Source organism: Triticum urartu, chromosome 1, assembly GCF_003073215.2.
Source record: "Triticum urartu cultivar G1812 chromosome 1, Tu2.1, whole genome shotgun sequence".
Lineage (NCBI taxonomy): Eukaryota > Viridiplantae > Streptophyta > Magnoliopsida > Poales > Poaceae > Triticum > Triticum urartu.
In genome coordinates, this window is record NC_053022.1 from 334,922,307 (window position 1) to 334,947,749 (window position 25,443).

Consider the following 25,443-nt stretch of genomic DNA (forward strand, 5'->3'; position numbering starts at 1 on the left):
TCTTTTTTGCTTCTTGGTGTATGTTTCGAATTTTGATCTGAATTTTTTTAAAATTATTTTAATATGTGCTATGAACATGTATGATTTTTTTAGATTTTTTTACAATGTTTAATATGAATTTGGACCGCAAGTCACACGATGACATGTAAAGGTGCATGTCACCTGATCCCTGTCCATCAGGGACACCGAGAGATGAGCCCGTCGGGTGGACTTCTTTTATATCCGCAAAGAGCGGCGGTGTCACGAGATTGGACTCGAGGCTTCGAGAGAGACAAGAAAAATATCTACAAAATCGCAGCGCAGGACATGTACAGCCCAGAAGGCCTAGTCAAAGTGCAAACCGCTTAAGAAAACACACGTGAAAAACGCTACAGGCCTGAGATAAAAGAAAATATATGATCGAAGGTTCTACCATGCGTCACACTTGTCAAATCCACACGGTGGGATAGAAACGTGGCAAGCGAAGGAAACGAAGCACTTTGTCACACGTGTAATTTTTACAGGCACCGTGAAAAAAATTCAAAAAAACCAGGGAAAAGAATCCCTTACGGGCCTAGTCTTCTTAGTATTTTGAGTTTGATCAGATAAGATTTTGGTAAATGTTGTTTGCATCCTTTTCAATTACCAATCCTATTTGTGGTTTTGCTGAACTAGTGTCGATTGTCTAATCTGTTAATTTTATATGAGGAAAACGACCGTTGCTGATGGGCTGATATTTTTTCACACGTCTCTTTGTTCTGATATCTCCCATTTTGAATTATTGGCCCTATATAGTTTTTGCTCCCGCGTGATTATCCATCGATCGCCATCTATCTTGGGTCACATATCAACCTCTTAATGTGGATTTCCAGCAGAAGCTTCTGGCCTAATTCATTTCCGTGTCATTGATAATTAGTATGTACCATAGCGAGTAAAAAGGTAGTCTTCCAAATGCCCTCTTCACGAACTCTGATTTGGTGGTATCCTAACCTCAAATCGAGTTTAGAGAATACCGAGGAACCAACGAGTTGATCATACAGATCGTTGATCCGGGGAAGCGGATATTGTTCTGAATTGTTGCATGGTTGATAAGTCGGTAGTCTTGGACCAAACGATTTGTACCATCCTTGTTCTTAACAAAGAGAGAAGGGGCACCCCATGCGGAAGAGCTAGAACGAATGAATCCTTTGCAAAGTGATTCTTCGATTTCCTTCTTAAGCTCGAGAAGTTCATGTGGTGGCATCTTGTATGGGCGCTTGGCGATAGGAATGATGCCCGGTTTCAAGTCTATGACAAACTTGACAGCTCTGGCAGGGGGTATTCCTGAAAGTTCTTCTGGAAAGACATGCTGGAAGTCACGGACAGCCGAAATGTTCTCGATGCTAATCAGCAATGATGCATTCAAAGCATTCACCGCGTATATCTGGGTTTCGGCATTCTGGATTAATTGAGTTGTGTAGTTGACTATCTGGCCAGAAGGGTGTATGAGCTCAACTGTTTTGGCAGCACAGTCGATCAAAGCATTGTGGATTTTCAACCAATCGGTACCAAGAATGACATCTATGTTGGAAGGTCCAAGGGAAATAAGAGAAGCACAGAAGACTAGACCTTCAATTTTGATTTGGTTATGGGGGCTTACCATTGTGGTTTGCCACTTGGAACCCAAGGATTGCATCGCTAAAGGAGTGGGCAAATATTCCATGGCGAAGCCGTGCAGCTGTGCAAACTGCCGGGACACAAATGAATGTGATGCTCCTGAGTCAAAAAGAACAGAAGTTGGAACTGAATTAACTAGGAGGGTTCCCATCACAACGGTTGGTTCATTCTGAGCTTCTTCTGCTTTAACATGGTTGGCATGACCAATTACAATAGCAGATGGTCTGACATTGGAATATCTGGCCTGGCGAGCTTGTGCACCATGACACCGATTCAGGCGACATTTGATAGCACACTGTCCTGGCTGTCCACACTTGTGGCATAAACCACCATTAGGAGGAGGGGCCATAGCACTGGGTTGTACACCTTGAATCTTGAGTTGCTTCGGCGATGGGGGAAGACGAGGTGCAACATAAGAAGGCCTCAGTGCTGGAGCAGGTTGGTGATGTACATTGTGCGGAATCCACACTCTGCGCTTCTGAGAAGACGGGCCCGAAGATGAACCAACGTCACGAGTGTGTTTGAGCGAATCCTAGTACTCGGTCTGACTAGTTCCTGCCTGAATAGCTTTGCTGATAAGTGTTGCAAAGTCTGTGAATTCATGGATACTAAGGGCATGTTTCAAATTAGGATCTAATCTTTCTCGGAACTTCTCCTGCTTGCGTGCGTCGGTGGAGACGTCATCTTCAGCATAGCGAGACAGTTTATGAAATTCCCTCTGATATTCATCCACTCTCATCTTGCCTTGAGTGAGGTTCAGGAATTCCTTCTTCCTTTTGTCCACCAGTCCTTGAGGAATGTGTCGTGCACGGAAGGCAGTCTGGAATTCAAGCCAAGTGGCGAAGGTTCCAATAGGGAGCATACGCCCGTGGCTTTCCCACCATTGTGCAGCTGGACCCTTCGGGTGAAAAGCCACAAAGGTGACGTAACTGACAGGGGCAACATTAGCTGACTCCATCTCGAATAGGATGCCATGAAGCCAATCGTCGGCATCCATAGGATTGGAAGAGTTGCGGAAATGGAAGGGTCGAGGCGCACAAACTCCTGAAGTGAGATCAGGTCAGGCTCCTAACGAGCGTTGTTGTTTCCCATGCGGTCCACTAAGCTCTGTTGGGAAACATTGCATGGAAAACAAAAAAAATCTATGCACACGCAAGATCTATCAAGGAGATGCATAGAAAGGGGAGGGGGAGAGTGTGTCTACATACCCTCATAGACCGTAAGCAGAAGCATTTCACAACGCGGTTGATGTAGTCGAACTTTCTTCGTGATCCAACTAATCGAGTACTGAACATATGACACCTCCGCATTCAGCACACGTTCAGCTCGGTGATGTCCGGGCCTTCTTGATCTAGCAAGACGGCGAGGGAGTGGATGAGTTCCGACAGCACGACGGTGTGGTGACGATGATGGTGATGCGATCTTCGCAGGGCTTCGCCTAAGCTCTATGAAAATATGACCGAAGGAGTAAATGGTGGACGGGGGCGCCGCATACGGCTAAGACAATCTTGTAGTGTGCTAGGCTCCCCCTCTCCCACATATATATAGGTGGGGGGAGGAGGCAGCCTGGAGGCACCCCAAGTGGGGCTGAATCCCACTTGGGGTCCTGCCCCAAGTCGCGCCCCCTGCCATGTATGAGTGCAGGAGGAAGGAAGGGGAGGGTGGCGCCCCCCCTTTTCCTTTCTCACTTGAGGAGGGAAAGGAAGGAGGGGCCACCCTCCCCTTTACTTCACCTAGGGCTTGTTGTCCAAAAAGGGGCGCACCAGAGGCTGGTCTGTCCCCCCCTTTTGTAATGCCCCGAGCTCGATGTGCCAGGTGTCGTCCAGTTATTCGTTGTTGTTACCATGTCATTGCTTGCGTGTCATGCATTGCATATCATGTCATCATGTGCATTTCATTTGCATACGTGTTCGTCTCATGCATCCGAGCATTTTTCCCGTTGTCCGTTTTGCAATCTGGCGCTTCGTTCTCCTCCGGTGGTCAATTCTACCTTTCTTTCATGTGTGGGGATTAAACATTTCTGGGTTGGACCGAGACTTGTCATGCGGCCTTGGTTTACTACCGGTAGACCGCCTGTCAAGTTTCGTGCCATTTGGACTTCGTTTGATACTCCAACGGTTAACCGAGGGACCAAAAAGGCCTCGTGTGTGTTGCAGCCCAACACCCCTCCAATTTGGCCCCAAACCCACCTAACTCTGCTCCATCATCTAGAGCGTTCGATCACGATCGCGTGGCCGAAAACCGCACCTCATTTGGACTCTCCTAGCTCCCTCTACCTATAAATATGTGGCCATCCCCGAAATTTTCGCGGATGAACCCTAAAAACTCCTCCTCTCGCGCCGCCGGACGTGTCCACACCGCGCCGGACGTGTCCACCGCCCGCCGCCACCTCACTCCCACCAATGGGGAGCCGCCACCTCAGCCGCGCCGCCGCTTCGGGCCAATCCCCGCGCGCCACCTGGCCTCCTCCTCCCTCCTCCGCCGCCACGGGCCAGGGCGGCCCAGATCTGGCCCGCGGGGCCCGGATTCGCCATCGCCCGACCGTGCGCCCCCGCGCCTCCGCCCGCCATTCGTCGCCGGCGCCGCCCATCACCGCCTCCGCCCTACGCCGTCGCCACCTTGCGCCTCCCCGCGCCGCCGCCTGCATCGCCGCGCCGCCGCACGCGCTCCACCGGCGCCGCCCCTCGCCTCCGGCCGCCGCGCTACCGCAAGCACCGTGCCTCGCCGCCCGAGACGCCGGCCATCTCCTCCGCCGCCTCGTCGCGGGTCACCGCCGCCCTCTGCGCCGTCCCTCGTCGCCGGAACCTCGCCGGAGTTCGCGCCACCTCGCCGGAGTTTCGGTCCGGCCGGATCTGGATCAGATCCACCAACCCCGCCATCCAAACGCCTCCCCATGTCCCGGATCTAGCCATCCCGCACCACCTCATCCCGCGTTGACTTTTCGCGGAGGTAAAATTCCGTTAAGTCCCAGTTTTCTCAGATCCAAGTGCCTCTGTTCATAGCTCCGTAACTTTGCATTCGTAGCTCCGATTCATGCATATAGCATATCAAAATGTTCATCTCAGAGAGTACATCATTTCATTCCATTGCATCATTTTCATTTGAGTTCATCTTGATGCCCGAAATTCTGTTCGAAGAGGGCTGCTTGAGTTAATTGTCAGATCTGCTACTCCGTTTAGTACTTTTGTCGTTTTTGCCATGATTATTGTGTGCATGATATGCCCATGAGTTCTACATGTGTTTTGTTAAGGGTTTTGCCATCTTTCCAGAGGTGCAACCCATGTATTTTTAGGATGTGTGTGGTGTCTTGTGCAAGCTTGCAAAGTGGTGCACTTGCTAATTCTGTTTTCAGGGACTTAGTAATTTCACTAAGTCCTGGAGCTGTTTATCTCATGTTGCCATATGTTCATGTTGTTTCCTAGTGATCCGTGCCTCTTTTGAGGATGATCAGTAAGGGAGTTTTGTTAATATTGTAGTGCTCTATCCATCCATGTCTTTTTTTGCAATTATGGAGCACCCTAGCTTGAGTCAATCGAGCTCTACTTTTGCTACTTTGTGAATCTGGACAGATTGTCAACTTGTTTGCAATTTTGCCGGTGAAGTTGTAGTTGACCCGTGCATGCTATGCTATTGTTATTGCCATGTCTAGCTTGTGTTTTGTACCTTCTTTAAGGGTGTATGCTTGTCTTGCCATGACTTGCACCGTAGTGAGTGCATCAAGCTCGTAAACATGCCTACTTGAGTTATATTTCAGCATGTGCCAGTTTTCACTAAGTATGAAAACTGATTATGTTTTTGCTATGTTCACATGCTTGCAATTATATTTTCTGATCCCTTTTGGCTCAAGGTCACTAAGGGACTTTTGTTAAGCTCTTTGAGTATCTCAATGCCATGCTTTACTTTTCCATGATCAGGTCCTGTAGCATGTAGTTTTGTTACTCCGAAGAGGGCTACCTGATCTGAAATTCCAGACAAGTGTTGATTTCACTTAAGTCTGAGATCTGTTTGCCATTTGCATTTTTGCCATGCTTGTTTGAACCTGTTGATGGATGATTTGGCCGTAGCTCAGTGCTAGACTTTTGTTAAGCATGTTGTGTGCATCCCTGCCATGTATTTTGTTGTCTTGTTTGGGTGCTGTAGCATGTTCCTTTCATTGCATTTAGAGGCCTACTTGCTGTAAATCGCAGACCGGTGTCATTTTTGAATTGCTTGCCATTTCCAAACCGTAACTCCGATTCCGGCGTTCTTTATATCGTTTTCAAGCGGTTTCATCTCATCTTTCCAGTGGCACACTTGGATTTCCAAGTTGAGGCCAGGTTCATGCGTTTTCCTGTCATATCTTGCATTTGGCATCCCGCATCGCATCCCGCATAGCATATCATCATTTCATCATATTGCTTGTTCTTGCACATGGTTGATTGTATCCTTGTTGCTTGTTTGTCTTGTTTGGGTAGATCCGGGAGACGAGTTCGCTAACGAGGAGCCCGTTGAGTTTGCTTTCGAGGATCCAGTCAACTATGACAACTGTGCAGGCAAGATGATCATACCCTCGAAATCACTACTATCTTTGCTATACTAGTTTGCTCGCTCTTTTGCTATGCCATTGCTACGATGCCTACCACTTGCTTGCAAGCCTCCCAAATTTCCATGTCAAACCTCTAACCCACCTTTGTCCTAGCAAACCGTTGATTGGCTATGTTACCGCTTTGCTCAGCCCCTCTTATAGCGTTGCTAGTTGCAGGTGAAGTTTGGAGGTCGTTCCTTGTTGGATCATCTTTTATGTACTTGTTGGGATATCATTATATTGCCATGTTATCTTAATGCATCTATATACTTGGTAAAGGGTGGAAGGCTCGGCCTTTCGCCTAGTGTTTTGTTCCACTCTTGCCGCCCTAGTTTCCGTCATATCGGTGTTATGTTCCCAGATTTTGCGTTCCTTACGCGGTTGGGTTATAATGGGAACCCCTTGACATTTCGCCTTGATTAAAGCTTTTCTAGCAATGCCCAACATTGGTTTTACCATTCGCCACCTAGCCCTTTTCTTTCCCTTGGGTTCTGCAGACTCAAGGGTCATCTTATTTTACCCCCCCGGGCCAGTGCTCCTCTGAGTGTTGGTCCAACGGAGCGATGTCCGGGGCTACCAGGGGCAACTCTGGGCTGGCCTACCCGACGCCTGGCTCATTTGAGTGTGCCCTGAGAAAGAGATATGTGCAGCTCCTATCGGGATTTGTCGGCACATTCGGGAGGTGTTGCTGGTCTTCTTTTAACCTGTCGAAGTGTCTTGAATTACCGAGATACCGAGTCTGATCAGAACGTCTTGGGAGGAGGTCTATTCCTTCGTTGACCGTGAGAGCTTGTCATGGGCTAAGTTGGGACTCCCCTGCAGGGATTGAACTTTCGAAAGCCGTGCCCGCGGTTATGGGCAGATGGGAATTTGTTAATGTCCGGTTGTAGATAACTTGAACCTTATTTAATTAAAATGAATCAACTGAGTGTGTTACCGTGATGGCCTCTTCTCGGCGGAGTCCGGGAAGTGGACGCGGTGTTGGAGTAATGTTTGCGCAGGTTGCTCTCTAGTTTCTCGCTCGTGCTTTGCCTCCTCTTCTCGCTCTCCTTTGCGAATAAGTTAGCCACCATACTTGCTAGTCGCTTGCTGCAGCTCCACTCATATTTTACCTTGCCTTACCTATAAGCTTAAATAGTCTTGATCCGAGGGTGCGAGATTGCTGAGTCCCTGTGGCTCACAGATTACTATTACACCAGATGCAGGGCCTGATGATTCCGCTCCAGCAGACGCGTATGAGCTCAAGTGGGAGTTCGACGAAGACTCTCAACGTTACTATGTTTCCTTTCCCGATGATCAGTAGTGGTGCCCAGTTGGGGGTGATTGGGACCGTGTCGCATGTTGGGTTCTCTTTTATTTTGGCGCCGTAGTCGGGCCATGAGTGTTTGGAGGATGTAATGTTATTTATGTACTTGATTGACGTGGCGAGTGTAAGCCAACTATGTAATCTCCCCTTTATTATTTATATTACATGGGATGTTGTGAAGATTGCCTAACTTGCGACATATGCCTTCAATGCGATTATGTCTCTAAGTCGTGCCTCGACACGTGGGAGCTATAGTCGCATCGAGGGTGTTACAAGTTGGTATCAGAGCCTTCCCTGACCTTAGGAGCCCCATTGCTTGATCGTTTTAGCGGCCGAGTTGTGTCTAGAAAAATGTTTTGAGTCTTTTAGGAATTATATATCGGAGAGATTAGGAATTCTTTTTACTTCCCAGTCTCCTCATCGCTCTGGTAAGGCATCCTGACGTAGAGTTTTGACTCTTCTCTTCTCAAATTTCACTAAAAAAAATTTTAGGATCACGCGGGTATCTTGGAATCGTTCCGATGGTTTTATGATGAGAACATTGTCTTGGTGCCTCCTGTCAGGGGTTTAGTGGAAGTGGCCCGGGGAGTTGAGCTCTGAGGTGTTGTCATCATAATTTTATCGTTGCAGTTCTGGAATACCTGAGTTTAGTACGCCGACATCGAAAATCTCTTTTATGCAGTTCGTTGGTGAGATAACCTCGACGCCACCCAGTACTGGGGTGGGAGTTCGGGAGTATCGCCATAACTCGTATAACGGATGCTTTTCGAAGGTTGAGGTCGATGATTTACGAAGGTTTCTTGGTTATGTGTTGAAGGATGGATACAGCTGGATGTAGGATTTGTTAGTTTGGGTGAGATATTATGCTTCCCCTGTATCCCCAACACCTGATTGCATAACCGGAAAATTTCGGGAGTTTCATAGGTGGGAATTCAAGTAGCTCTTAGAATTTCTTTCCGACGGATGTATGATATGAAATTGGGGTTCGACGTCTAGTGGTCCGCCTATTCACGGTCGGTTTTACAGTGGTCTCGTTGTGTCTTAAAGAGTCCTTGGCTATGCTGACTCGGGGACGCTTCATATGTCATGTGCACTGCCTTGTACATGATGGTGCTGTACGGTCGAGCTCGTGTAGGCCCCACCACGAAAACTTCGGACGAAATCTCTATCATATGTTTGTTCTGGCTTATTTTGCAAGCCAATCCTTTGTTTTGTTTTGAGTTGGGGTATTCGAGTTGCTTCAAAGTCAAATGTTGATCCCATACCTTTCCTAAGCGGTGTTCTCATACTTCGATGTGAATACTAATCTTTCTCGATCATCGAGTTTGTCATTTCAATTTCTTTTCACCGGCGTGTTTCTCTTCAAGTGGATCCGATCATTTCAACAACCACAAGATCAAGTATCAGTTCTTCTCAATGGTGTTTGTTTCATCCGTCTCCAAGTTGCCTTTGTTTTTCCCGCCCACCCACCCTTTTTCTTCAAGGACCCAGATTTCTTAATCACTATCCATTTTATTGATGGAAGTCTCTCCATTCTTTTTCCTTCATGTTTTTACCCGGTGTTCCTCATGAAGATGTTCTACTAGTTTGTCATTCTTCATTCTTTTCTTCTCCGGTGGATTCAATTCAAGCTTTCGGTGTTGATCATATCTTTTTCCTCGTTTCAAATACCCTATCATGCTGGTGCTCCTCATATTCTTTCACTTCTCGCTATTCATTTGTTCCGGTGCCCTGAAGATATCTCAGAAGGCTCGCCTTGTCATCCAAGATCCGTTCAACCTATTTCGAGGATGTTCCCTCATTCAAGTCATTTAATTCAACCGGTGCAATCTCCCTTCCAAATGATTCTACGGTGTTTCTTTTGAGTGGGCCCTAACCCACAGGTCTTTCCCAGGATCTTACCTGACTCTTCTTATTCTCCCGGAGTTATTCTCAAATTCATTTCAAGTTTGGCGTAAGAATAAATTGCCATCAGTCAAATGTCTTTCTCCAAGATCGGTTAAATTCTTTTCATCGTTGGTTCAACCTCTTCGTTTTGATTCTTCCGGAGTACCTAAACGATTCTTGGTGGTGTTTCTCGTTGTCATTCTCATCTTTTGAAGACCGAAGAAGCGTTTCTCTTTAATCTTGCTCCATTCTCTTCAAGATTCGTGATTCTAGTTTGTTGCCATCCTCTCGTAATTGTTTTGATCGTGAGAATTCTTTTCACCCATCCGGAACAATTCAAGATTCTTTTCAGTTTGTTTCTCCGGAGTCCATCATCTCAGAATTTATTCATTCTCAGCTTTCAGCTATGGTTCTCTAAATCTTACCGGTGTTTCGTTCAAGTGATCTCTTCGTTCTCATGTATCTAAATTCTCTCAAGCATCTTCGTTTAATTACTAATTCTTCCTGGTGTGTCTTCATGTTTTAATCGTTCTTTTTAATTCTTACAGTGGTTCGTTCAAGATTCTTATTACCTTGTTATTATATCAATTCATTCGTGGTTTCAATTCTACCGGTGGTTCATTGAAAACCTTATCATGTTTGCGCTATATCTATCTTAATCCTTTCTACGAGAATAAGTAGTACGGCAAATCCACTACTTGTCATCAATTTAAATTGGTGAAGGATAAGCATAACGTAATTCTTATTCTTGTTCATCCAAGTGATTAATTCCTTATTCCGGAGGTGCATCAACTTCTTGATTCCAATTGCGTTCAGCTTTTCTTTTCCCAGAGTTTCAAGATCTCTCTTTTATCTCGTCGCAAGCTTCATCTAATCATTGCAAGGCTTCAACCTTATTCTTTTAATCCTCCATTTCGTTTGATCTTTTTTTTACCGGAGTTTTCACGAAGGCTCGACGTGGTGAGTCATCAAGTATTTAATTCCTTCTCGAAGTGTTCATCGAGATTCTTTTCTAAGGAGCTCAAGCATTCTTCATATTGCAATCCGGAGTGCAATTCTTTCTTCCGTATCATTGGAGATGGTATTGTGTCATTCTTGATAATCTGAGTTCATGTTTCATGATTCGAATGTTGTTAAGAATGAGATATTTAAATCCATCAACCTCTTCATTGGAATTATCTTGGGTTATATTTCACCTAAAACTTCCCCTAAGGATTGTTGCTATCTATGGTGCTTATAACTGACCCAAGTTCTTCATTTATCCTCCCGGTGAAATAAGTTTCTCGTCTCCTTGTTCATATCAATACAATTTTTTCCCGTGAGTGGCAGGTTGTCACCTCATAATTTGAGATGTATTCCATAAGACCATATCAACCTTATTCTTTTCGTTGGTCCGTTCGACCCTTCTCCTAAAGATGCCTTCTCAAGCTCTTTTGTGGCAGAAGTTGGCATTTTTTTTCTCCATCCTTCTATTTCAATTATCTATCTTCTATTCTTTTGTTTCGGAGGTATTGTGATGTCGCTCTTCTCAACCCATCATCTCTTTTGCCTAAGATCATGTTCTTTTCATGATTGTCCATTTAACCGGAGTGTCGTGTCCTCTGCTCAAGCTCCTTTTCTTCCTATCTAGTCTTTCATCTCTTTTCAACCGGAGTGCCGCCAGAATTCGTTCTTCCTTATTTCTTTTTCTAACGGAGTGTTTGCAACTTCGTTCATCTTCGTCGTATTCTTTTCTCGAAATGGCTTAACCTTTTCAGGGTTCTTTGGTTTCACTCGTTTGTCAATGAAGCAACTTAGTTTTACCTCTCCTCTTTTCTCTTTCGTTTTTTCCTCCGGTGCCATTCTAGATCTCGGGACGAGATCCTCTCATAGTGGTTGAGTGTTGTAACGCCCCGATCCCGATGTGCCAGGTGTCGTCCAGTTATTCGTTGTTGTTACCATGTCATTGCTTACGTGTCATGCATTTCATATCATGTCATCATGTGCATTTCATTTGCATACGTGTTCGTCTCATGCATCCGAGCATTTTTCCCGTTGTCCATTTTGCAATCCGGAGCTTCGTTCTCCTCCGGTGGTCAATTCTACCTTTCTTTCATGTGTGGGGATTAAACATTTCTGGGTTGGACCGAGACTTGTCATGCGGCCTTGGTTTACTACCGGTAGACCGCCTGTCAAGTTTCGTGCCATTTGGACTTCGTTTGATACTCCAACGGTTAACCGAGGGACCGAAAAGGCCTCGTGTGTGTTGCAGCCCAACACCCCTCCAATTTGGCCCAAAACCCACCTAACTCTGCTCCATCATCTAGAGCGTTCGATCACGATCGTGTGGCCGAAAACCGCACCTCATTTGAACTCTCCTAGCTCCCTCTACCTATAAATATGTGGCCATCCCTGAAATTTTCGCGGATGAACCCTAAAAACTCCTCCTCTCGCGCCGCCGGACGTGTCCACACCGCGCCGGACGTGTCCACCGCCCGCCGCCACCTCACTCCCACCAATGGGGAGCCGCCACCTCAGCCGCGCCGCCGCTCCAGGCCAATCCCCGCGCGCCACCTGGCCTCCTCCTCTCTCCTCCGCTGCCACGGGCCCGTGCGGCCCAGATCTGGCCCGCGGGGCCCGGATTCGCCGCTGCCCGACCGTGCGCCCCCGTGCCTCCGCCCGCCGTTCGTCGCCGGCGCCGCCCATCGCCGCCTCCGCCCTACGCCGCCGCCGCCTTGCGCCTCCCCGCGCCACCGCCTGCATCGCCGCGCCGCCGCACGCGCTCCACCAGCGCCGCCCCTCGCCTCCGGCCGTCGCGCTGCCGCAAGCACCGCGCCTCGCCGCCCGAGACACCGGCCATCTCCTCCGCCGCCTCGTCACGGGTCACCGCCGCCCTCTGCGCCGTCCCTCGTCGCCGGAACCTCGCCGGAGTTCGCGCCACCTCGCTAGAGTTTCGGTCCGGCCGGATCTGGATCAGATCCACCAACCCCGCCAGCCAAACGCCTCCCCATGTCCCGGATCTATCCATCCCGCACCACCTCATCCCGCGTTGACTTTTCGCGGAGGTAAAATTCCGCTAAGTCCCAGTTTTCTCAGATCCAAGTGCCTCTGTTCATAGCTCCGTAACTTTGCATCCGTAGCTCCGATTCATGCATATAGCATATCAAAATGTTCATCTCAGAGAGTACATCATTTCATTCCATTGCATCATTTCCATTTGAGTTCATCTTGATGCCCGAAATGCTGTTGGAAGAGGGCTGCTTGAGTTAATTGTCAGATCTGCTACTCCGTTTAGCACTTTTGTCATTTTTGCCATGATTATTGTGTGCATGATATGCCCATGAGTTCTACATGTGTTTTGTTAAGGGTTTTGCCATCTTTCCAGAGGTGCAACCCATGTATTTTTAGGATGTGTGTGGTGTCTTGTGCAAGCTTGCAAAGTGGTGCACTTGCTAATTCTGTTTTTAGGGACTTAGTAATTTCACTAAGTCCTGGAGCTGTTTATCTCATGTTGCCATATGTTCATATTGTTTCCTAGTGATCCGTGCCTCTTTTGAGGATGATCAGTAAGGGAGTTTTGTTAATATTGTAGTGCTCTATCCATCCATGTCTTTTTTTGCAATTATGGAGCACCCTAGCTTGAGTCAATCGAGCTCTACTTTTGCTACTTTGTGAATCTGGACAGATTGTCAACTTGTTTGCAATTTTGCCGGTGATGTTGTAGTTGACCCGTGCATGCTATGCTATTGTTATTGCCATGTCTAGCTTGTGTTTTGTGCCTTCTTTAAGGGTGTATGCTTGTCTTGCCATGACTTGCACCGTAGTGAGTGCATCGAGCTCGTAAACATGCCTACTTGAGTTATATTTCAGCATGTGCCAGTTTTCACTAAGTATGAAAACTGATTATGTTTTTGCTATATTCACATGCTTGCAATTGTATTTTCTGATCCCTTTTGGCTCAAGGTCACTAAGGGACTTTTGTTAAGATCTTTGAGTAGCTCCATGCTATGCTTTACTTTGCCATGATCAGGTCCTGTAGCATGTAGTTTTGTTACTCCGAAGAGGGCTACCTGATCTGAAATTCCAGACAAGTGTTGATTTCACTTAAGTCTGAGATCTGTTTGCCATTTGCATTTTTTCCAAGCTTGTTTGAACCTGTTGATGGATGATTTGGCCGTAGCTCAGTGCTAGACTTTTGTTAAGCATCTTGTGTGCATCCCTGCCATGTATTTTGTTGTCTTGTTTGGGTGCTGTAGCATGTTCCTTTCATTGCATTTAGAGGCCTACTTGCTGTAAATCGCAGACCGGTGTCATTTTTGAATTGCTTGCCATTTCCAAACCGTAACTCCGATTCCGACGTTCTTTATATCGTTTTCAAGCGATTTCATCTCATCTTTCCAGTGGCACACTTGGATTTCCAAGTTGAGGCCAGGTTCATGCGTTTTCCCGTCATATCTTGCATTTGGCATCCCGCATCGCATCCCGCATAGCATATCATCATTTCATCATATTGCTTGTTCTTGCACGTGGTTGATTGTATCCTTGTTGCTTGTTTGTCTTGTTTGGGTAGAGCCGGGAGTCGAGTTCGCTAACGAGGAGCCCGTTGAGTTTGCTTTCGAGGATCCAGTCAACTCTGACAACTGTGCAGGCAAGATGATCATACCCTCGAAATCACTACTATCTTTGCTATGCTAGTTTGCTCGCTCTTTTGCTATGCCATTGCTACGATGCCTACCACTTGTTTGCAAGCCTCCCAAATTGCCATGTCAAACCTCTAACCCACCTTTGTCCTAGCAAACCGTTGATTGGCTATGTTACCGCTTTGCTCAGCCCCTCTTATAGCGTTGCTAGTTGCAGGTGAAGTTTGGAGGCCGTTCCTTGTTGGATCATCTTTTATTTACTTGTTGGGATATCATTATATTGCCATGTTATCTTAATGCATCTATATACTTGGTAAAGGGTGGAAGGCTCGGCCTCTCGCCTAGTGTTTTGTTCCACTCTTGCCTCCCTAGTTTCCGTCATATCGGTGTTATGTTCCCGGATTTTGCGTTCCATATGCGGTTGGGTTATAATGGGAACCCCTTGATATTTCGCCTTGATTAAAGCTTTTCCAGCAATGCCCAACATTGGTTTTACCATTCGCCACCTAGCCCTTTTCTTTCCCTTGGGTTCTGCAGACTCAAGGGTCATCTTATTTTACCCCCCGGGCCAGTGCTCCATTGAGTGTTGGTCCAACTGAGCGATGTCTGGGGCTACCAGGGGCAACTCTGGGCTGGCCTACCTGACGTCTGGCTCATCTGAGTGTCCCCTAAGAAAAAGATATGTGCAGCTCCTATCGGGATTTATCGGCACATTCGGGCGGTGTTGCTGGTCTTGTTTTAACCTGTCGAAGTGTCTTGAATTACCGAGATACCGAGTCTGATCGGAACGTCTTGGGAGGAGGTCCATTCCTTCGTTGACCGTGAGAGCTTGTCATGGGCTAAGTTGGGACTCCCCTGCAGCGATTGTACTTTCGAAAGCCGTGCCCGCGGTTATGGGCAGATGAGAATTTGTTAATGTCCGGTTGTAGATAACTTGAACCTTATTTAATTAAAATGAATCAACTGAGTGTGTTACCGTGATGGCCTCTTCTCGGCGGAGTCCGGGAAGTGGACACGGTGTTGGAGTAATGTTTGCGCAGGTTGCTCTCTAGTTTCTCGCTCGTGCTTTGCCTCCTCTTCTCGCTCTCCTTTGCGAATAAGTTAGCCACCATACTTGCTAGTCGCTTGCTGCAGCTCCACTCATATTTTACCTTGCCTTACCTATAAGCTTAAATAGTCTTGATCGCGAGGGTGCGAGATTGCTGAGTCCCTGTGGCTCACATATTACTATTACACCAGATGCAGGGCCTGATGATTCTGCTCCAGCAGACGCGTATGAGCTCAAGTGGGAGTTCGACGAAGACTCTCAACGTTACTATGTTTCCTTTCCCGATGATCAGTAGTGGTGCCCAGTTGGGGGTGATTGGGACCGTGTCGCATGTTGGGTTCTCTTTTATTTTGGCGCCGTAGTCAGGCCATGAGTGTTTGGATGATGTAATGTTATTTATGTACTTGATTGACGTGGCGAGTGTAAGCCAACTATGTTATCTCCCCTTTATTATTTATATTACATGGGATGTTGTGAAGATTGCCTAACTTGCGACATATGCCTTCAATGCGATTATGTCTCTAAGTCGTGCCTCGACACGTGGGAGCTATAGTCGCATCGAGGGTGTTACACCTTTGGCCCATTAGGCCCATACACTTACCGGGGGCGTCCGGAACCCCTTCCGGTGACCGAATGACTACCTGGTGCACTTCGAAACACTTCCGGTGTCCGAATACCATCGTCCTATATATCAATATTTACCTCTCGACCATTTTGAGACTCCTCTTCATGTCCGTGATCTCATCCGGGACTCCAAACAACATTCGGTCACCAAATCATATAACGCTATATCGTCAACGAGCGTTAAGCGTGCGGACCCTACGGGTTCGAGAACTATGTAGACATGACCGAGACACCTCTCTGGTCAATAACCAATAGCGGAACCTGGATGCCCATATTGGCTCCTACATATTCTATAAAGATATTTATCAGTCGAACCTTATGACAACATACGTAATTCCCTTTGTCCATTGATGACCCACAAGTATAGGGGGTCTATCTCAAGATGGCAATATTCCCCGTGGGGATGGGTACCCGCGGGGATTTATCCATCATGGAGCGGGGATGGGGGACAAATTAGCCCCATGGATATTGTTTGGTGGGTACCCGTTAATCTCGCAGGGCGGGGATGGATATGAAATTCCCCCCGTGGGGACTCCATGGATACCCAAAAACTATGACATTCGTACTACAAATGCAGAATATATAGATTAATACCTAGATATTTTACACAATTATTTTTCTACACCTCTCCCAACAACCATTTCTTCTCCAATCTCACCTATCCCAGTCAGCTTTGAAATCCCCATGGATACCCGACGGGTACTGGATACCCGGTATTAACGGGGATGGGGGCATTTTGTCCCCGCGAAGCTTCACGGGGATCGCGGGTATGGGGATTGGCGGGGATCGGGGCGGGGATGGTGGAGTCATCCCCGGTCATCCCTGTCCCCGTTGCCACCTTGAGATCTATCGTAGTCCTTTCGATAAGTAAGAGTGTCGAACTCAACGAGGAGCAGAAGGAAACGACAAGCAATTTTCAGTAAGGTATTCTCTGCAAGCACTGAAATTATCGGTAACAGATAGTTTTGTGATAAGGTAATTCGTAACAGGTAACAAGTAACAAAAGTAAACAAGGTGTAGCAAGGTGTCCCAATCCTTTTTGTAGCAAAGGACAAGCCTGGATAAACTCTTATATAAAGGAAAGTGCACCCGAGGACACATGGGAATTATCGTCAAGCTAGTTTTCATCATGCTCATATGATTCGCGTTCGTTACTTTGATAATTTGATATGTGGGTGGACCGGTGCTTGTGTAGTGCCCTTACTTGGACAAGCATCCCACTTATGATTAAACCCCCTCGCAAGCATCCGCAACTACGAAAGAAGAATTAGGTAAACCTAACCATAGCATTAAACATATGGATCCAAATCAGCCCCTTACGAAACAACGCATAAACTAGGGTTTAAGATTTTGTCACTCTAGCAACCCATCATCTACTTATGCCTTCCCCTAGGCCCAAACAATGGTGAAGTGTCATGTAGTCGACGTTCACATAACACCACTAGAGGAAAGACAACATACATCTCATCGAAATATCGAACGAATACCAAATTCACATGACTACTTATAACAAGACTTCTCCCATGTCCTCAAGAACAAACGTAACTACTCACAAATCATATTCATGTTCATAATCAGAGGGGTATTAATGTGCATAAAGGATCTGAACATATAAACTTCCATCGAATAAACCAACTAGCATCAACTACAAGGAGTAATCAACACTACTAGAAACCCACAGGTACCAATCTGAGGTTTTGAGACAAAGATTGGATACAAGAGATGAACTAGGGTTTGAGAGGAGATGGTTCTGGTGAAGATGTTGATGGAGATTGAGCCCCTCTCGCAGAGAGGATCGATGGTGATGATTTCCCCCTCCCGGAGGGATGTTTCCCCGGTAGAACAGCTCCGCCGGAGCCCTATATTGGTTTCGCCAAGGTTCCGCCTCGAGACGGCGGCGCTTCGTCCCAAAAACTTTCTTATGATTTTTTCCAGGGCAAAAGACACCTTATACAAGAATATGGGCATCGGGGGGCTTCCAGGTGGCCCACGAGGCAGGGGGCGCGCCCTCCACCCTCGTGGACGGTGGGTGACCCCCCTCTGGTGCTTCCTTCGCCCAATATTTTTTATATATTCCAAAACTGAATTTCGTGGAGTTTCAGGACTTTTGGAGTTGTGAAGAATAGGTCTCTAATATTTGCTCCTTTTCCAGCCCAGAATTCGAGCTGCCGGCATTCTCCCTCTTCATGTAAACCTTGTAAAATAAGAGAGAAAAGGCATAAGTATTGTGACATAATGTGTAATAACAACCCGTAATGCAATAAATATCAATATAAAAGCATGATGCAAATGGACATATCAACTCCCCCAAGCTTATACCTCGCTTGTCCTCAAGCGGAAGCCGATATCAAAAAATATGTCCACATGTTTAGAGATAGAGGTGTCGATAAAATAAAATACAGACATGAGGGCATCATGATCATTCTTAGAATAGCAACATATATAGTCATATGATTTCTTATGCTAAAGTAACAATCTATTCACAATGTAAAGTATGAATCAGAAACTTCATTGAAAAACTAGCAAACTATAATCTCAGTCATTGAAGCAATTACAATTTATCATAACATCGGAAAGAGTCAATATAAGAGCTTTTCAGCAAGTCCACATACTCAACTATCATTTAGTCTTTCACAATTGCTAACACTCACACAATACTTATGGGTATGAAGTTTTAATCAGACACAGAGAAAGATAGGGGCTTATAGTTTTGCCTCCCAACCTTCGACCTCAAGGGTAATGTCAACAATAATAGTTTATGATAACCCACATCCAATTGGATATATATATATACCTCAATCCACCCCGCATGCCGGCGCCACCATGACCCTCGCACCTCCCCACGCGCCACCGCTGCTCCACTCCGCCTCACCAGCTACCTACCTCTCCCCCACCCGAGTCCGGCTTCTTACTGCCGCCACACGGATCTAGCCTCCGTACAGGATCCCGCCACCGCGTTTGTCGCTTGTTGGGCACGAGGACGCGTCGGAAGCTGACCGTCCGTGATCTCCGGCCAACGAGGCGCGGCAGCCACCCCTCCCCTGTTTCCACGACGCTCGACCCGGAAGCCCGCCGCCGGCGCTCCTCCTCCCCGACCCCTTCTTCCCTGATCCACCCCGCCTCCATCTCCGGTGACGCGATCCACTAGTCTCCTTCCCCGGCGCGAGCCACCAGCCCGACCCTCGTCGGCGTGATGCCCCTGCGCGCCGTCGTGGCACAGGCCCCCACCAGGGATCCAGCCGCGACGTACTACTCAAAAGCGAAGGACAACGACGAGATTCTCTCCTTCGGCACCGGCGTCGTCGCTCTCGGCTACCTACTGCGTAAAGGACATTCATAGGCCACAAATCCAGTGGATGCTAGCACGTAGGAAGTGGTGCTGCCGCGGTGAGTTACTCCATTAGAGTGAGGACAACGACACTTCTTGCAGCAAAAAACTGCAGCATTCTTCAGTATATTTCCATAAATATTTAAGGCAATTTGTCTGTATCAGTTCAACAGAAAAAATTGGCAGCAGTTCCACCGATACATGCCTGGAAGGAAACTTTGTATGAGCACAAGTCACACCACCCCTACATCGAGTCTCCGGCTTCTAAGGGAGTCGATGAGGTCACCTGGGCTCCTGCGAGAAGGGTGACAGGGTCAGCAAGAACGCAGATATCCCCAAGATGGCCAGAATTGGTGCGGCTTGATTTGGCTCACTACAGCGGCTCCTCTCCTCTGTCGCTCTTGCCGGCCAAGCCAAGCTGGACATGGATGTGTGGGTGTGCATGCTCACTATGAAGTCCGTTCTAGGCGACCTCTTTTGGTTCGATGTGTGTGCTCACTGTGTGGGTCGCCATCTCTCTATCCTGCCAAGCTACACCAGCACTTGTTGTTTCCTCTCCCTGCTGCAATTAGTGTTGTGAGCGATGGACAAGATGGAGGCATGGAGCTAGCGACTGGATATGGGAAGGGAGCTGCTACTGCACTTGGTCTGCTCGACAGCTGCCGTTGTGCCTGTACTTGGACGGCTGCAGATAGTGCAACCGAACGTCCGTGTGTGTTTTTGGCATCCCATTTTTACAGTTGATGCTAATGAACATTCGTCCATGTTCTTTTGTAGTGTTGCTATCTACTAGTAAAAATCATTGATTTTCAATTGGTCATTTCTTGTACTAGAACATCAGGTGCTTGTGCTAATGTCCGTGAGACCAAAATATATGAAACCATATGCAGAGTAGTACTAAATGATGATAACAAGATAAATTAAAAATAAATATTATTCATTGGATTCTGATTTAAGTGGACTTGTTCTCACAAGTGTTATTTCAAGTAGATCGGTATCTAAAAAGTTCACGCAAAACGCGATCCTGGAATGATTGAAATCACGAGAAAGTCGTGGAATAAAAATTACACTCTTCTGTATTTGTTCTACATCTTTTGCTACTTGAAAAAAAAGTTGATGAAGTTCATGTATTACTGTCGTTGAAAAATCTATAGAAAAAGTAACTCAGGGGCATTCGTCAAAAACTAAAAGTTCATGAAAGAAACTCGGGGGAGGTTAGTGATATCTTAGTTGACATGACAACCCTTGCAAGTTCAAATATAAAAACCCTTGAAGTTCAACAACAACAAAAATTATAGAGTTAAAAAGCAAAAATGTCATGTTCAAACATTGTACAACATGTCCTAGGGAAAAAATGTGATGTTCTAACAAAACATTAGTCTGAAAAATCATGTTGTACAGTTTCTTGTTATGTATTATTTCCTAAAGTTCAACAATATGTATGGATGCAAAAAACTAGTATTTGTTGGTTTCAATTCAAAAACTACAAAACAAAGAAGCCCAAGTAAATTCAAATACTAGAACAAAAAGAAGTCCAACAAAGGAGAAAAACAACACAAAACATACACGCTGGAAAAAATAAGAAGAAAACAAAGCTCGCCGAGATAAATGTTAACTCCGGAAGTTTAAGAAAAGAAAGAAGAAGTTATAAAAAAATAACAAAGTTCTATTCAAAATAACGAACAAGTTCGATGTTTCTAAAAAACCTCCAATTTTCACATTTCTAAGAAAATACACAATGAAGTTCAAATAAAAAAGGTATAGTAGTTCAATGCCTATAAAAAACTCAAATATTTTCACGTAACCGAGAGAAATTCAGGTTGATAACTGCGAGAAGTTCATGTACTACACAGTGTGCATTGTATGAAAAAAAGAATGAAAAAGTAAAGGCTAAAATTTCATTGCTATAAGTTCAAGTGCTCAGCCCGAGGAAGATCAAAAATTCTTATGAGAGAGGTTGAACAAAAATACGTGACAGAAGTTCAAGGTGAAAACAGCGGGAAATTCAAGCAAAGGCTAAAATTTCATTGATAGAAGTTCAAGTGCTCGGCCCGAGAAAGTTCAAAAATTCTTGTGAGAGAGGTTGAACAAAAATACGTGACAGAAGTTCAAGGTGAAAACAACGGGAAGTTCAACTACTACACGAAATGCATTTCAGATAAGAATATAAGCATAGAAAACTAAAAGCTTCAAAGGTTTGTTGCAAGAAGTTCACGTGCTCCTCCTGGTGAAGTTCGAGATCTCTAGTGCGAGACGTCCAACCTTCAGTTACATGTTAAAAAAAAGTAAAAACGATGTTGTTTTTGCCATTTTTAATATTGCTCTCAAACGGTAACGAATTTGTGACGGTTGTCTTGATGAAAAATTTAGTTGCTCGAAGTTCAAGTGACCTGCCCGGGAAAGTTCAAAAAAGGATTTTCGCCATTACTAACAAATAAAACTAAGAATTTCAAATTTAAAAAATGGTGAAGTTCGATGTCTATAAGAAATGCATATTTTTCTCATAATTTTTCCCGTTACTAACGAAAAAACCAAGAAATTCAGTTCGAAAATATCCAAGAAGTTGTACGATGTTTATTACAAAATTAGCATTTTTCCCGTTACAAATGAATGACACCAAGAAGTCCAAATTGAAAAAACCAAGAAGTTCAATTTAAAAAAATACAATAGTTCAATGTATATGAAAAAAATTAGATTTTCCTCGATAATAAATAATAAACCAAGAAGTTCAATTTCAGAAAATAGAGCAGTTCAATATTTATCACAAAAACTTAAATTTTTCCCATTGCTAACGAATAAACCAAGAAGTTCAGTTCGAAATAACGAAGAATTTGTATAATGTTTATTACAAAACTAAGATTTTTTCCATATAAAAATCGAATGCAATTCTTTACACAAAATATAAAAAGGTGAAGTTCAAATTGAAATAATAGAGAAGTTTCAGAGTTTATTAAAACCTAGGATTTACCTGTTGAAAAAATAAAAAACACAGCGCCATTTTTTGCACTTTTAAAAACAACTCATAAATGAAAAGAATGGTTGCTAGAAGTTCAATTGCTCGGCGAGGGAAAGTTCAAAAATTTCTTGTGAGAGAGGTTCACCGTGTACTTAGATGTCCAAAATAAATAAAAAATATGTTGTTTTTTGTGTTTTAAAATAATTCTCTCAAACCAAAGAGAAGTTCAAAAGTGATGACAACCGGAAGTTCACGTGCTACATGGTGTGTATTTCATATAAGAAAAATACAATACAGTGAAACAAAGTGAAGTTCAAACAGACATTCCCCAGAAGTTCAACTACTTCACCCGGTGCAAAAAGCAACACGTCAAAAAACAGCACGTAAAAAACAGAGTGAAGTTCAAACAGACATGCCCCAGAAGTTCTACTACTTCACGCAGTGCCTTTCCGTTTGCGATGAACGCAGAAATCATGATCTCGCCATTTTCTAATTTACCTCAAAATGGCAGGAATATTATTTGTGTAAATTCAAGTCCTCGGTCAGAGAAAGTTAAAAAATATATTGTGAGAGATGTTTGTACAAAAAGAATATCATTTGTGTAACACTGATGAAATGGATGAGAAAATTACAAACGAAAATACGTCACAGAAATTCAACGTGAAAACAGCAGGAAGTTCACCTACTACACTGAATGAATTCCAGATGAAAAACTTTCAAAATCGTTGCGAGTATGAAAAAATGATCAACACGGGAAAGTTGCATGTTTACAGTAGCTTTCCACTGGTATATATCACTTGCTCAATTCCGGTGAGTGGATAGAGAGCTACGGGCAGTGGATGGAGAGCTACGAGAAAAAAAACACGTGAAAAACAGAGTGAAGTTCAAGTAGACATGCCGAGAAGTTCAGGTTCTTCACGCGATGCATTTTCGAAGAATCTGTTTCGCGATAAAGGCAGAACGAATGATCTCGCCATTTTCGAAATTACTTGAAAACGGCCAGGATTGAGAGAAAACCATCAACATGAAAAAGTTTCACATTTTCCGTAGCTTTTCAGCGGTATATTATTTGCCCAATTCCGATAAAGTTTGTAGAAATTACGGCAAAAATACGTTTTTAACCATTTTCGAAACTGACTTAAAACCGTAATGAATTAGGAGAAACAATATATACAGAAAAGTTTCGCATTTCTTCAAGCTTTCCAACGCCATATCATTTGCTGCATTTGGACGTACGGTTAAAAAATTAGCTCGAAAATACGAACTCGGTGGAACTTGTACCGTTTTCTAAATTACTTTTAAACCATTCAAAATTAGAAAACAGTTTTAACATAAAAAATTAGCGCATTTTTATAAGCTTTCCAACGCCATATTATTTACCTTAATTGGATTAGCCGTTTAGAAATGGCGTCAAAAATACGAACTCGGGTGTTCGGTTTGCGAAATTTTCCGAATTACTCTTTAACCGTAGGGAATTAGAGAAAACTTTCAATATGTGGAAGAAGCGGTTTCACAGCAGCTTTCCAACGCCATATTATGTGTCTCATTCCGATAAACGGTTTAAAAATGCGATCGAAAATACGATTCACGTTTTTTGTATGAAGAAAAAACGGTTTTCAAAACTGCTCTTAAACCGCTTACATTTTGCCAAAAATTTAACTTGGGTCATGATACTGATGTCCATAGCTATCCAACGGTATATCGCAAGCCCCATTTGGACACCTTTTAGCTGAAGTTCAACCTAGTACTCGGGGAAGGTCAGACGCGTTACTCGGGAAGTTCATGTTGTGATCAGAATATTATTCTGATCCCGTGATCAGAATAGTGTTTATGTATATATATATATATATATATATATATATATATATATCAGGATCTTTCCAACACATAGTGCTTGCCAAAGGATAAAGTGTAAAAAGGAAAGGTGGAGATCACCATGACTCTTGTATAAGGTATAAGACAAAAATAAAAGATAGGCCCTTCGTAGAGGGAAGTAGAGGTTTTCATGTGCTTTTATGGTTGGATGCACAAAATCTTAATGCAAAAGAACTTCACTTTATATTGCCACTTGCGATAGGGACCTTTATTATGCAGTCCGTCACTTTTATTTCTTCCATATCACAAGATCGTATAAAGCTTATTTTCTCCACACTAATGAAGGAAATATGCCCTAGAGGCAATAATAATGTTATTATTTTATTTCCTTATATCATGATAAATGTTTATTATTCATGCTATAATTGTATTATCCGGAAACATAATACTTGTGTGAATACATAGACAAACTAAACGTCACTAGTATGCCTCTACTTGACTAGCTCGTTAATCAAAGATGGTTATGTTTCCTAACCATAGACATGTGTTGTCATTTGATTAACGGGATCACATTATTAGGAGAATGATGTGATTGACATGACCCATTCCATTAGCTTAGCACCCGATCGTTTAGTATGTTGCTATTGCTTTCTTCATGACTTATACATGTTCCTATGACTATGAGATTATGCAACTCCCGTTTGCCGGAGGAACACTTTGTGTGCTACCAAACGTCACAACATAACTGGGTGATTATAAAGGAGCTCTACAGGTGTCTCCAAAGGTAAATGTTGGGTTGGCATATTTCGAGATTAGGATCACTCCGATTGTCGGAGAGGTATCTCTAGGCCCTCTCGGTAATGCACATCACATAAAGCCTTGCGAGCATTGCAACTAATAAGTTAGTTGCGAGATGATGTATTACGAAACGAGTAAAGAGACTTGCCGGTAACGAGATTGAACTAGGTATTGAGATACCGACGATCGAATCTCGGGCAAGTAACATACCGATGACAAAGGGAACAACGTATGTTGTTATGCGGTCTGACCGATAAAGATCTTCGTAGAATATGTGGGAGCCAATACGAGCATCCAGGTTCCGCTATTGGTTATTGACCGGAGACGTGTCTCGGCCATGTATACATTGTTCTCGAACCCGTAGGGTCCGCACGCTTAAGGTTTCGATGACAGTTATATTATGAATTTATGAGTTTTGATGTACCGAAGTTAGTTCGGAGTCCCGGATGTGATCACGGACATGACGAGGAGTCTCGAAATGGTCAAGACATAAAGATTGATATATTGGACGGCTATATTCGGACACCGGAAGTGTTCCGGGTGATTTTGAAGAAAACCGGAGTGTCGGAGGGTTACCGGAACCCCCCGGGAGAAGTAATGGGCCTTATGGGCCCTAGTGGAGAGAGAGAGAGAGAGGGGCGGCCAGGGTGGGCCGCGCGATCCCTCCCCCTCTGGTCCGAATTGGACTAGGAGAGGGGGGCGACGCCCCCCTTTCCTTCTCCCTCTCCCCCTTCCTTTCCCCCTCCTAGTAGGAGTAGGAAAGAGGGGAGTCCTACTCCTACTAGGAGGAGGACACCTCCTCCTTGGCGCGCCCTAGGGCCGGCCGGCCTCCTCCCCTTGCTCCTTTATATACGGGGGCAGGG

General features: G+C 44.8%; 1 protein-coding gene across 1 annotated transcript in view; it reads left to right on the forward strand.

The window, feature by feature from the left end:
* Positions 1-4,037: 4,037 nt before the first annotated feature.
* LOC125532859 (serine/arginine repetitive matrix protein 1-like) overlaps positions 4,038-25,443 on the forward strand; it is a 65,258-nt gene continuing 43,852 nt past the window's right edge. Inside the window, exon 1 of the mRNA XM_048696744.1 lies at positions 4,038-4,342. Within this exon, the coding sequence (XP_048552701.1) occupies positions 4,038-4,342 (305 nt within the window). The remainder of the gene's footprint in view (positions 4,343-25,443) is intronic.